General features: G+C 35.0%; 1 protein-coding gene across 2 annotated transcripts in view; it reads right to left on the reverse strand.

The window, feature by feature from the left end:
* ZNF654 (zinc finger protein 654) overlaps positions 1–15303 on the reverse strand; it is a gene marked incomplete at its 3' end in the record, with an annotated part of 94156 nt that overhangs the window by 21869 nt on the left and 56984 nt on the right. For both annotated transcript variants that reach the window (XM_082655627.1, XM_082655626.1), the window contains exon 3: positions 13147–13228. In XM_082655627.1, the coding sequence (XP_082511753.1) occupies positions 13147–13228 (82 nt within the window). The remainder of the gene's footprint in view (positions 1–13146; positions 13229–15303) is intronic.

Below are 15303 nucleotides of genomic sequence, written 5' to 3' on the forward strand. Positions count from 1 at the left end.
TAAGGTGAGCTGGATGCCAGCCCATGAATCACTGATTAGGCTTTAGCTCTGCTGCTGAGCTCTTGGACAATCTTTCTTTCTAGATGTGTTAGGATAGGTGAGGCACCAATCATACAGCCATTAGTGCTGTGGGACCCAGAACTGGACTTGGGCCTAAAGTCAAGATATGGTGAAATAGGTCTATTGCTAATTTCTTAAACTTGGCTGAAAATAAGAAACACTTGGAGGTCCTGTTAAAAAATGATTCCCAGACCCCAATTCAAACCTACTGAATCAAGGTTTCTAGGAGAAAACCCTGATAATCTGTATATTTAACAATCCCTACCCCACAGTCAACTCTGGCATACTTTTTGATTGTATTGGGTTGGCCAAAAAGTTCCTTCGGTTTTAAAGTAAAAATAAGACAAATTTTTCATTTTCACCAAGAACTTTATTTACCATTTTGTTCCACTACCTTCTGCCATTTTTCAGGCAACTTCATAATTCCATCTTGCCAAAACTTTTTATCTTTTTGAGCAAAGAACTGTTCCAGGTGCCTTTTATAGTCTTCCATGGAATTGAAATTTTTTCCATTAAGAGAATTTTGTAAAGACCGAAATAAATGGAAATCCGAAGGTGCAATGCCTGGTGAATACAGCGGATGAATCAGAACTTCCCAGCCACTGTAACAGTTTTTGCCTGGTCATCAAAGAAACATGCAGTCTTGCATTAACCTGATGGAAGATTATGTGGTTCTGTTGACTTTCTGGATGCTTTCTGTCGAGTGCTGCTTTCAGTTGGTCTAACTGGTAGCAGTACTTGTTGGAATTAATCGTTTGGTTTTCCAGAAGGAGCTCATAATAGAAGACTCCCTTCCAATCCCACCATATACACAACATCACCTTCTTTGGATGAAGACCGGCCTTTGGTTTGGTTGGTGCTGGTTCATTTCACTTGCCCCACAATCTCTTCCGTTCCACATTATTGTATAGTATCCACTTTTCATCGCCCGTCACAATTTGTTTTAAAAACAGAACATTTTAATTACGTTTAAGTAGAGAATCGTATGTTGAAATACGGTCAAGAAGGGTTTTTTTGCTTAACTTATGTGGAACCCAAACATCAAAGCGATGAACATAACCAAGCTGGTGCAAATGATCTTCAACACTTGATTTGGATATTTTGAGTATGTCGGCTATCTCCCACGTGGTATAACGTTGATTGTTTTCAATTAATGTCTCAATTTGATCGCTATCAACTTCAACTGGCCTACCTGACCACGGAGCATCATCCAGCGAGAAACTGCCAGCACAAAACTTCACAAACCACTTTTGACACATTTGATCAGTCACAGCACCTTCTCCATATACTGCACAAATTTTTTTTCACGTTTCAGTTGCATTTTTACCTCTCTTGAAATAATAAAGCATAATATGCCAAAAATGTTGCTTTTTTCTTCCATCTTCATGGCTATACAGAAATTTCTTCCATCTGAATGGCTATACAGAAATTCACCAATTTTGATAAGTTTTTTTTTTTTAACACACGATGATATGAGAGCTGTCAGAATACAATCTAACAAAATTGTTCCAAATGAAGTTAAAGACAACTAAGCACTACTAGCTACTAGAGCCATCTTACAGAAAAAACTGAATGAACTTTTTGGCAAACCCAATCCCTCCTACATTTGGAGTGCACTTTCATAAATGTTTATACTGTAAATTATATACCTGTACTCCTACCAATCCTTCTATTAAAGATTAGTAAATTAGCTTAAATTCATCTTTCTAATATAAAAATTATAAATGAAAGTTTTGTTTTTTGTGTGCGTGCACTCGTTAAGTGCACCATATTTTGGAGGCCACTTCTATGGGGAAATAACTCTGGATAGGAAATAGAGATGAAAGAAAGATTTCACTTTTGTCTACTTAAAAAGACACAGGATGAAAGAAAAGTTTCTAAGTATCTTCTGGCTTATTTTTCCTTAAATAGTATGGTGGCTTTTTTGGATGATATTCAATTTAAAAGCCTCCCAAGTGAAAAGGAAACACTTAAATCACTACAGAATTTACAACTTATCTTTTCTAGAGTATATTCATATTGTGTTTTTTTAGAATGTTTACTTAATTAAATTTGGACCTGTGTATTAACCTCATCCTTTATTTACCCACTGCACTGTGCTAAATACAATTTCCTCAGAAACTTACATTCAATCTTGTGTTTTTGCCAAAGGCAGAGAGAAAACATAACTACCTCACTCTTCTTTTAGAATCCATTTAGTTCCAGAAGATGTTTCTTCCCTGCACCTGCTGCCACTTTAGAGTTGGCCACCACAACATGTCTGTGAAGCTGCAGGTCAGTGTTCTGGACATCACACAAACTTGATCTTAACCCTTTCGCTTATCATAGGATAAAGGTTCTTAATGCCCCGACTTCATATTTAAGGACCTCTGGATTTACGTACCTACTCACTCACCTATTATTGCACATCATGACTCCTTTTCTCCATCCTGGTCTCTTCCATGTCTCCCAAACTTATCTTGTCCTTTCTTGCCTATGCCTTTTCTCGTATCATTCTCTTTCTCTTACAACTTTTGGTAAACCTATCTAAATCCTTTCTTAACTATTTTTCCACAGAGAAGCCTCCACTAGCCACCTCAATCCATAATAATTCTTCCTCCTGCAGTACTGAAAATCTGTACCACTCCACTCTTCTGGTACTCATAATATAGGAGGAAGGCCTTGCATTACTAATTAGGTGTTGCCATCTTACTTCCTAGGTAGTTAAAAGCTTCTTCAAACAGTCAGAAAAGGAAAGGTATATCAGAGAAGACGTATTTGCAATAATAAATAACTTTTTAAATCAAAATAGGAATTTATAGAAATCTGTGTAAGTAGAAGCACTATGGAATATCTGTCTTATTTTGAATGAAATGCAGATTCCAGAAGAAAAGTATAAAATACCACATGTCAAATTCATTCATAAGCAAGCTACTGCAGTAAATCAAAGCAAAAATACAAAAGGTATTCAGTGTGGTTAATTTATAAAAACAAAGCCTTAAAATACAGTAAAATCTTTATAATACTTTGAAATGAGAATGCTCATGATATCTTTTATTATTATATTTTCATCGATTATCTTATGGCAAAGCACTTTAAAAGTGGTAAAATTCAAAGATGTTATGCAGTTTTCATTTACAAAAAGACAGTTCTCACAAATTTGCTGTTCATTTCTGTGATAAGTTCCTAAGAAGTATTTACCTATGTTTTTGAAAACATAAACATTCTGAGTTTGCTCATATAAAGAGAATAGTATACAGTGAAAAAGTTACTGCTTTGTAAAAGAAAGTTCTTAAGGAGAAAATCATTTAAAATGGATGTTTGGACGTATTTACATCATTACGTGATTGTTGTTGCCCAAAATCGGTATCACCTATAATGCTTGTATCTATGCCATTAAAAAACTTAAACTAGAATTTTCTGTTTAAAACAATCCTTCAATAAGAACCTGCTGTATAAAAAAAAATAAATAAAATTCTAAAAAAAAAATTCTTCATTTGGAGCATTTAAATGAATTATTTTGTTTAAAAAATGGTTGCTATTCAAGAAAACAATGATTGATTTCAGAAACAATAGAAATTCAGCAGTCAAATTGCAACAAAAAATTGCAAATTTGCAAAAAGTTGCAAAATTGCAAATTTTTTATTAAAAAAATTATAAATTTGGTGGAAGGCATTTAAAACTGAGTATCAACATTTAGAAAAAAAAATTTTTCCATTTGGATCTACCAAAGGTATCTTTTTCACCTACGACAACTATTAAAACCAAGTATCAAAGCAAACTGAACTTAAAAAATCAGACTTTGAAGTACTATGTGAACTGTTAAAAATTTTTCAAAAATAAAAGCACATTCAGTCATACTGATGTCATTAAAGTCTCACACTGTTAAAATATTTTACTATGTATTTTTGTGTTTTATAATGTATTATAGTATTAGTGCACGTACATAAATAACAAATATACATATATTGGGGATATGTGCTCAAACTTAAAAAAAAAATCTCGATGAGTATTATATCAGAAGTCTGGGGATTCTTGGTTTTAGGTATTATTTGTTTTTATGTTTGTGTTTGGAATTAAATATAAAACTCATCTGCTTCTATTGATCCTAATGTCATGGCAGTTTTCTTCAACATCTCCTGATCTGCTTCTTCCTTGCCATTTCTATAATTTGCACTCTAGTTGATGCCTTCATCTGCTATCATTCAGGTAACCAAACTAAAGTTTCTTCTTCTTCCCTCTCCCGGATAAGGTGGTCTTGAAAAGGCTTTAAAATGTTAAGACCATGAAGCATTTAAGATGGTAGTATAAATAAAAACGTTTCTTTAAACCTATTCTTTTGACATATACATTATTGCAAACACATGGTTACATCATTTCATATAATAGATTAGGGAATACTGGAAAGAATGCTGGGTTGAGAACAGGATTTAGGCCCTTTTTCTGCTTCTATAAACCTCAACTCCACTGGAGCTTAATTTTCTGATCTATAAAATAAGGGATTATTGGATTAAATAATTTCTAAAGTGACTCTCAGTCTTAAAATTATAAAAATGCATTAATGCACATAAATTACACATATTTGATTTTTTAAAATAACTAGAATCACGTACTTAGTGAACTATTTAAGATACCTCTTTTGGGGCTTTTGAAAAAAACAAATATTTAAATATGAGTAACTGTCTCCTGTAATAAACCTGATTGCATTATTATATTTAAAAAATTTTAGGTAACAATGTAAATGTTACTTAAATTAGCAATCAGTTTTTTTCTGAAGCGGAAGCCAATCATAAATACAGTAAAACTATCAACTGAGAGTATAATCAAATTTCAAAATTAATTGGTGGTTGCCATGCTAATAAAAGCACAACCGTGCCCTACTATCAATATTTTTAAATAAGTAATGAGATATTATGGCCAACAGAGAAGTGCTATTGTTACAGTTCTAGCCTCTAAGATAGACCCTGAAGCAGAATTAAAGTATATGCAAGATTTATTTGAGCACAGTTTCCTACACAGAGAGCTAAATGTAAAATATAACTCAGCAGAAAGAGTACTGGAGTCAGTCAAGAGAACAGGTCACAATACGGGCTATGCTACAAATTGAACAAGTTACTTAAGCGTCAGTAAACATTGTTGAATGAATGAATTAATGAATCTCTCTGGTCTTTGGTTTCATCATTTATTAAAAAATTAGATTGGACTTAATATCCTCTACAGTTCTTTACAGCTAAATTTTCTATGAGCTAATATTTTATCTGGGAAAATATAAACTACTTCAAGCACTAATATGTTGATAATTCTAATTATTATGTATTAAAGACACTCTACAGAATCAGCTTTCAGTGAATAATGAGTGCCTCAGTGATCCTGATATGCTTTTAGAACTAATTTCAAAGTTAAGTCCTATCACTGACTTTAAAGGCACGTATATGTCTGCTCCTGACAACACAGATTGCAAGATACTCAGGATATTAAGATCTTCATTTATGTTGGATACTATGGTGTGAATAACTATCAATGTTCATCTCTTTTGAGATGACTGCTCTTCCATATGCCCAGGTATACCCGCCTTTCCTGAGATATGCAACTTACTGATGTTGACAGCCCTATCTTTTGGAGGCTTGCTCTTGGTCCCTTGAGCTTAACTATCTCAAGTTTATTTATTATATATTTTATGCTTGAAATAATTCTGGGTCTTTTATCTCTTCAAAGTGACTGTAGAACTTCAACAGTTGAACCAAAGTAAAGTGTTTCCTACTCAAACAGATTATTAAAAAAAACACAGAGAAAGTGAAAACATTTCTGAGGCGGTGATATATAAGAATTATTAACCATGAGTAATAATTTCAAGATAAATGCCAGAGGAAAAATATCAAAGCTTTTACCCATTTCAACACAAGATTTATCTAAGGAATACAATCTTTACAAAATGATTTCAGAATCTGAAACTTTAATTTTAACATCAATCCCTCTTACTCCCAGTGCTAAATATGTGGCACACTTGTCAAACATGTTTCTTTCATAGATAGTGAAATCTTTTCTCTTATACTTTTCTCACAATTAAACATACTTTAGTTTCTCTTTTTTCCTACACATCGTCAAAGTATAATCTACAAGTAAACATTTGATGGTTTCATCCCATGAATACATTTATTGATGTCTCCCCCATCTTATTGTACACAGTGGTAACCAATGGACCATGAAGTAAACAGCTTCAGACAATACACCTCATTGTTTCTTATTTTTTAAGAGTTCAGCAAGGATAATACATCTCTAAATAGAACTTTTTTTTAAAGTAAGAAATGGCTAGACATCAGATGGAAATGTCTATGGACTTATTTATCCTTCCTTTGTACTGGCAGACATACCAGTCCCCCTTAGGGGACTTAGACTACTAAGTGTTGGAAACAAAGGGATGAAAGTTAGTCTTTGCCCACCAAATCTAGTTATGTCGTAGTTGGAGAGACTATCAAACCACAGACAGAATATAGATTAGTGCTTTGTAACAGTGGAAAAACTTAGGTGGGGCAAGTCATATGCAGTCAAGATGGAGTTGTGCAGAGACAGGAGAGCTTCTATTCAAGCAGAAAATATGGGAACACAATTTTGAAACTGCTTCTCACTTATGTCTTGTTCTTAAGCTGATATGGTTATATTTAAAAACCTTTTAACCAGCAATACAAAGGTGGTTTTGAATACCAAGATGAGGAATTTTGGTATTCAAAACCGCCAAATTAAGTATTTGGGAAATTTCTTCCAAGTAGCCTAGGGAGGAGGGGACATGATCCCAGTTTTGAGAAGGTTTCAGTGGAATGTTAATAGTTCTAAACTTATTCCTATTAGCTACAAATAATAAAATCTGGGAGATGTGCTGGTCTTATGACAACGATGAATATATACTCTAACTTCTCAGGGGAGATCAACACTTGCCCCAGTGCAACAGGGTGGGCATAACGATCTATTGTGGCTGGTTGTTTTACTGCTGATTATTTTTTGCTCCTTTTTTTTTTTTTTTTTTTTGCTGTACGCGGGCCTCTCACTGTTGTGGCCTCTCCCGTTGCGGAGCACAGGATCCGGACGCGCAGGCTCAGCGGCCATGGCTCACGGGCCCAGCCACTCCGCAGCATGTGGGATCTTCCCAGACCGGGGCATGAACCCATGCCCCCTGCATTGGCAGGCAGACTCTCAACCACTGCGCCACCAGGGAAGCCCCTATTTTTTGCTCCTTTTAAGATGCTATTGCAGTAAGATAGCCTTGGGCCTCTTCCTGTTCGGAAGTTTATGTCCCCTACCTCACCTCCTCCCATCTCCTTCCTCTACTCCCCCAAGGAAGATCAAGCAGATTTAAAAATAGGGTGAAGTCCCAGGAAAAAAAGCTTAAGGAAGGCCAACTTCTAGTCTAAACAAAAAAGATCTTTGTGATTTATACACTGACCCCAAAGGATGGGGATAGAGTTTTCTCTGAGATAAAGGTAGGCTCATTAAAACATTTGTAGAGCTCTAGCAGTAACGCTTTTAATTACTGGTTGGCATTTTGTTGACTACTCCACGGTCTCTGTTTTTTTTCCCCTAAATTAAGTGAACAAAAATCTTTATAACATCTATTTTTCTCTTGATTAATAAAAATTATACATGTTCTTGGATTAAAAAGAAACAAATTAGGAAGATACATATATAGACCCATGAAACTAAACATTATTGTGCATCATCAGTACTTGGATATTCCAAAGATATTTAAAACTCTTACATCTAGAATGGAACTTATCTTCTTTCTATATCCTCCTCTTCCTGCTAGGATCACTGCTCACTTAGTGAATAGCACTACCCTACGTGGTTACTTCAGCTTAGATGCCCAAGAATATACTTGATTCCTCCCTATCTTCCTTACCTCCATCCAATCAATAACATAATCTGAGATTTTAGTTCCTGATTACTGTGTGTGTGCTTTTATTTAAAACTTGTATTTTCTTTTCTTGGAATCATTTCTGATATTAATAGAATTTTCATAATAACGATATTAACAATAGTGTGCTAATTTTTACTTGTTTCTTCAGGTCAGTCCTGTTTTTTTTCTGTAACAACTCTGTGTAAATTCTTTGTTTTGATCACTTCTAAATCAGCTGGCATACTTCTTTTATTTGTTTTCCTGATAAAAGATGTAGCTGGTTTGTTTTCCAAGTATTTGGACTATTTATTTCTGTTGCCTTCTCTCACAGACTATAGGGCCTGGCAGCTGTATTATTAAATAATATTTTTCCCTTTAAAAACTCCAGACATTATTTATTTATTCTGGCATTTGTTACAATGAAGAAGTTCACTGCAGACCTGATTTTATTCTTTCCTTTGTGAGAATCCTGTTTGTTCTACAGGAGTCCTGCATCTTTCTTTATCTTGAAAACTGAAATAAGATACAGCTGTATGTAATTATGAATTGAAAATTAATGTTTAAAAATTATTTCCTTCACTGATTTGGATTTTCCTGGAGCTAATCTGCTGTTGATCGCCTTCACTACACTTTTAGTTTAGTAGTTTCATCTCCATACAATATTTTACTTCCATACATTCCTGAGGTTGTCCCTTCTTTACAATTTCACTTCCAGTTTCATGGAAGATACCATAGGCTCAACCACAGCAAGAACATAACTGATCCTTGTTTTAAAAACTGTCTTATCTTACCATGTAACTGATGGTAACTGGTGTTAGTCTCTTTATTCATCTTTACCTAGAGTATTTAGAACAGAGAGCTCTTTTACTAATGGGTAAACAGCTTTCTGTCAAATCCTTCAAGCCCAAACAGAGAAGGTAAAAGTTTATAAGTTTGATTTGTTAGATGAATGGCCCATGAGGCAGTAAATTATGAGGAAGCTACAGTGGGAGACAAAACTTTACAAAACTTTCTGACCTCTGGGTATTGGGGCAGGCTGCATTTAGTTTGGGTCATACAGTCATTCTCTCAGTGGAAGGAATGCTCTCATGCAGAGCCATACATCCCATTCTTAATGTAGGTATAACACGATTCCTGTTCTGTTGGTTCTGCTGCACACCTAGTGCATTTTGAAGAAGCACCAACAAGAATGAGATTGGTCACATACCAAATGCCCCACCACCTGCTACTTCCTCCAGCCCCTATTGTTACAAGCTGGTAGGGGGAGTGGCGTATTACTGGATAGCACTGGAGGGTCTTTCTTTTATCGCTCTCTCTCATTTCCCTATTTAATCACATTCAGTTAATTGACTGTTAATAAGTCCTCATCCTAGTTAACAGAATTTACAAGGAAGTTTTTCCAAATTTTATATTATTTTTGTCATTTCATTAGGAATCTAAAATATTTAATTAAATTAATGGATTTTGGAGTGTATGAATTCAATCACGAGCCTATGGAAAGCTCACCAATGAACAGATTAAAAATAATAATGAGGTAGGGGCATCATATAAGAAATGTGTCATCTTCTTGTGTTGAGGTAAAGAAAAGTTACTGGAAGCCAAGTGCCAAGTAAGCAAGGGTCTTAGAAGCCAGCATAGATCTTGCTCAACTTACAATGGGGTTAAGTCCCAATAAACCACCGTAAGTTGAAAATATAAGTCGAAAATGCATTTAATACACCTAACCTCCCAAACATCATAGCTTAGCCACGCCTACCTTAAAAATGCTCAGAACACTTACATTACAGTTGGGCAACGTCATCTACCACAAAGCCTATTTTATAATAAAATGTTGAACATCTCATGTAATTTATTGATTATACTGAAAACGAAACAGAATGGTTGTCTGGGTACAGACGGTTGTAAGTGTATTGGTTGTTTACTCTTGTGATGGCATGGCTAACTGGGAGCTACGGGGAGCTGCTGCTTGCTGCAGCTGCCCAGCATATGAGACAGTATCATGTGGCATATCACTAGCCTGGGAAAAGATCAAAATTTGAAGTACAGTTTCTACTGAATGGTATGCTTTCACACCATTGTAGAGTTGAAAAATTGTAAGTTGAACCATCGTTAAGTTGGGGACTATCTGTATATGGAACATCTGGCTCTAAGAATGAAGTTTCCTCTTGGAATAAAGCATTGGAAAAATATAGTCAGTGGATAAGAAAAATTAATAATTTCTACTTGAACAACTCAAGGTTTAGGAAATCTGAAATTCCTGGAGAACAGAATAAGCTTAAGAGGTAGGTTTTGATCTCACTGTGAAAAACAGAAATCCGAACAGTATGACTTCAGAGTTCACACATTTCACCAGACAGGTTACAGGCCTGCCTTAGGCCTTAAGCCTGATCATTTTTCTAAGAACCACGCCAAACCGATGAACCTATATACAGCAAGTACGATCATTATCCCCATTTTACAAATGATAAAACTGACACAGAAATTATGTAACTTGCCCAAGATGACAGAGTGGCAAGCTGGGATACTCACAGTTGGAAAATGGGAGGGGAGTAGGTGGGGGAACAGAGAAGCGATTAACTCAAACCCAGCAAAGAATGTTAGACCCTTGCTAACCCAAAGCGTGATCAGGGAACGGCACCATCAGCATCACCTCAGAGCAGGTTAGAGATGCAGACTCTCAGGCCTCACCCCAGAACTACTGAGTCATAACTTGGACTTTAACAAGATACCCAGGTGATCTTTATGTACATTAAAGTATTAGCAGCACTGTGTTTGTCCTACTTCTTGTAGAGGAGAAAGAGCATGATCTTAAGCTGTATGAAAGATGGATAGAAATGTACCACTTGGGAACTAGGGCTTGCACTAGTAGAAAGTATTAAAAAATTCAAAAGGTGACATTGAGATTGTCACTGGGTTATCAAAGGTCAGTCAAAAGCCTGGAGAATTCACAAAACTTAGCAAATGTGAGGTTTTAGAAGAGTATACATGATGGACTACGTGTTGGCCTTTCCTGGGTCGCTTAGGGCACATGTCTGGGAAGCACCAGCAGCAAAGCACCAGCAGCAGCAGTTCAGTTAGAAAATGGAAGACTATTCTCCAGATAAAGCTAAGATGGGAAGAGAAGGTAAAATCTCTCCAAGGAGGCAGGAGTTAGAGGCCCAAGAAAATTCAGAGTAGGAAGAAAGAACAGCAACAAAAGTAGTGGAAATGCAGAGATTAAAAACAAACAGGAGAAGGGGCGGGCTTTAGAATTTGAGTAGGAGATAGAAAACAATACAAAACCATGAACTCTCCCTTGAGGGATTAATTATTTTGATAACTGAATGGAAACCCTGTTCACAAGAAAAAAAGAAAAAGGATATATCCCTTCACAAATGCTATGATTTCACACATTTAAAACAGAAGTCAAGTATTGTCTCTCATCTACTCTAAAAACACTTCAGTAGTTCCCACTAAAGTCATCTGTCACTTTCTAAAATACTCTTACTTTACAAAGGTTTGACTTCTTGTCTTTGTGTCTCTACACCAGAATTCAACTGCACAGTAGTAGGGGCTCTTTTGTTTTTGCTTATTTTGGTTTTTCCAGAGCTTAGCACCTAGCACACAATGGGGACTAAATAAATATTTGCTGAAGTAAAAGTTCAAGAATAGATTGCCAAGAACACAAGTGTCAAAGGAAAAATGGAATGGAAAATTAAGAAGTTTTAAATACTTGAATATAGACTCTAATTAGAATGCAGGCTCCATGAGAACAGGTATTTTTACCACTTGCTGAATGTAAGGATGGATAAAGTAGAAAGTTCAATATAATGTACCTAATTTCACTGATTCTAAGATACATTTTTTCATATTTTTATAACTCTGAAATCAGATTATGTTTTACATTCAATGCTATCTTTGAATCCGTGTCAGCCTGGTAATGGTCATGATGTAGTTGTCATTCTGCATGCACGGACATTCAGAGACAATATGAAAACTTGCAAAAGGGTATATTGGTGACGCAGAATAAAATCCAGGAGACTAGCAGAGCACTCTCTTAACTCTTGGATATCAGATGGTATAGGAAGGGTATAGGGTAATTAATCTAATTTAACACTACCCCTGAAGCAGGAGTCAAAAGTTGATTAAACAGAACTTATTATAAAGCCAGCTTAAGCTTTTAAAAGCCCAGTACCAGTGACTTTGAGTTCTTTTATTAATTATTTTAGGAAATGCTGCATCACCAACACTTTTGATGCCACTGAAGACAAAATGGTATAGAAAAATAGACACTGATGACTGGAAAGGAAAAGCAATTCTAGAGTAAGCTTCTGAATGTGAAGAAGTTTTAGATATACCTTAGCCAATTAAGTTTGCTTATAGTTTTCCTATTTTATGTATGTACCAGAGTGATCACTCATAAAAATCTGCTTTAATTCAGTCTAAAAGTTCTTTAAATAAACATGAAATAAAAATTCTAGGTGAGAGAAAGCACTGCATGACTTTCTGTTACTCTGATGACTTCCTTCCTCAAGGTAGATTGCAATACGTTGTCTGAACAACTATACCTCTAGGGGGAGCTCAAAGTACATCTTTCTTTATTCCACCCCAAAAAAGGGCAATGAGACTGCCAAGGACCCATCAGTGAGCCACGGTACTACGTATTGCTTCCCAACAAAATGGTAAAAACATCAAATGTTCTTTTATCTACAGGTGAGGTCTTAGATCTTTTGTCATTCCCTTCTGGATTTACTCTTCACTCATAGAGCATGTGCAAAAAAAAAAAAAAAAAAAAAAACTGTCTCCTATCTTGGGAAGGCTATTAAGAAAACAGATGACAAAATCAGGAGACAACCAAAGGAAAAAGTGGCATGGGACAAACAGCCTGCTTCTAGTCTAGGCAAAAAGAGTCCTTTTTCCAGGCTGAGTTCTACATGGGGCTTTGGAACAAAAGCCTTTAGCAATAAAAAGCAAGTATATGTCCAAGATGCGCTTGGGAATCTATAAGGGTGGTGGCAGCAGGCTCTAGTCTAGCAAATGTGGAATTAGAATCCTCTGTATGAATTGCTTAGAAGTACAGCTAAAGATTAATTTTAAGAACTTTCTTTTTTGCCAACATAACAGAATCTTAAGCACTGCCACCTTAAGTAAATATAAAAGCTTATAATCAATATACTATTTTTAGGTGGGGAATAAAGGCCTGTTTTAAATGTAGACAAAATGTAGACAAAATGTTTTACCTGGAATGATCCAAGAATATCCTTTAAGGGCTCTTCATAAAACTCATCTCTTCCAAAGAACAGCAGCAACTCAAAGAAACTCCTGGAAAGAATAAGTGAATGATAACTTTCATTGCTTCTCTGAATTTTTGCCCCAATTTAAAAGTCTCAAGAGATACCAGTTATATAATATCAGATATTTAGTTTTAAAATAGTTGGCTTTGAAAAATTATATTGATCATTTAGGATTCATGTTATGTTTTCAGTAAAATTATAATAAAAAGAAATACACTGAAATTCTATACCTACAGAATGAACAATTACATTACTTATGTCTACCAGTGTTCACAGTGGGGGAAAAAATGCAATGGTATACCAGGTGGCAAAAATGTGGCTATACATATAACAATGATTCAAAATGGGCACATAGTCCAGCTTCACCCCAATACAATGGACCCCAGAGAAAACTCAAAATCTGATTGTTTTTCAAAGAGATACAAGGGGTGGTAAAATTGACCCAAAAATATAAGAGGCACAATGAAAAGTCTCAGCCAACATTTATATTATAGCAATATCACCAATTTTATACCTAATACATGACACATGGTCCTCAAACCCTAGGCTTACCTTGATTATCCCATTTATGTTAAGTTGTCCAAACTCTGTGGTTCCTCCTTTTTAAATAAATTATTTGGAAAATACTGTTACTAAGTACTTTATGTGCCTTTAACAATTCATGAGTTCACACAGGCAGAAATATAACTTATTTCCTAATCATGAGCATGGAAAACTATTAAAAATTATTTAGTAATCCAAAAGTATCACAATGACGAATCACTGAAAAATTTTAAATTTTATTAACCTAGAAGACTCAACTAGGAATATCTGAAGTCGTATTTTTTTAAACACTTGTGGTGCCTTTTTTTGAGGCATAATTGACACACAACAATATATTGGTGTCAGCTGTACAACATAATGATTCAACATTTGTATATATTGTGAAATGATCACAGTAAGTCTAGTTAACATCCATCACCATACATAGTTGCAATTTTTTTCTTGTGATGAGAACTTTTAAGATTTATTCTCTTAGCAATTTTCAAATACGCAACATAGTATTATTAACTATAGTCACCATGCTGTGTATTATTAATACATCTCCATGATTTATTTATTTTATAACTGGAAGTCTGTACCTTTTGTCTCGCTTCGTGCATTCTGCCTACTCCCCACCCCCCACCTCTAGCAACCACTAATCTGCTCTCTGTATCTATGAGCTTGGTATTTTGGGGGTTCTTGGGGTTTTTTTGTCTTAAAATTCAACATATAGGTGAGCTCATACAGTATTTGTCTTTATCTGACTTATTTCACTTAGCATAATGCCCTTAAGGTTCATCCACGCTGTCACAAATGGCAATACTGCATTTTTTTAATGGCTAAGTAATGTTTGATTGTGTATATATACCACATCTTCTTTATCCACTAATCCACTGATGGACACACTTAGGTTGTTTCCACATCTCAGCTCTTGTAAATAATGCTGCAATAAACATGGGGTGCATATGTCTTTTTGAGTTAGTGTTTTCATTTTCTTTGGATAAATACTGAAGTGGAATTGCTGGATCATATGATAGTTCCAATTTTAATTTTTTGAGGAACCTCCAGACTGTCTGCACCAATTTACATTCCCACTAACAGTGTACAAAGGTTCCCTTTTCTCTGCATCCGTGCCAACATGTATTATTTCTTGTCTTTTTACTTTTTGCCTTTAATCAAAGCAAATCACTAATAAAGACAACTTTTAAAATACAAATGCAAATGTAGAATATAACTGAGAATTTTAAAATTATATAAAAGACCTAGGTATTACACAATAATTACAAAGACCCTTCTAAATACAGTATAGTAACCATACTCCATAAACTGATATATTTATAAATTTGACTACTTAAAATTTTTAAATGTCAACAGAAAAAAACCACATAAAAGCAGTCAAAAGTAAAATAATACACTGAGAATCTTTGCTGATTTCCTTAATTAAAAAGCTTATATAAGTAATTTTTGTTTTAAAAAAAACCAGTTAACAACCTAGTAGAAAACTGGGAGAGAAGACCACAGAAAAGAAACGCAAGTGGATTTTTTTTCAAATATGAAAAGATTCTCTATAATTAAATAAGT

The sequence above is a fragment of the Grampus griseus genome, assembly GCF_964374135.1.
Source record: "Grampus griseus genome assembly, chromosome: 5".
NCBI classification, from domain to species: Eukaryota; Metazoa; Chordata; class Mammalia; order Artiodactyla; family Delphinidae; genus Grampus; species Grampus griseus.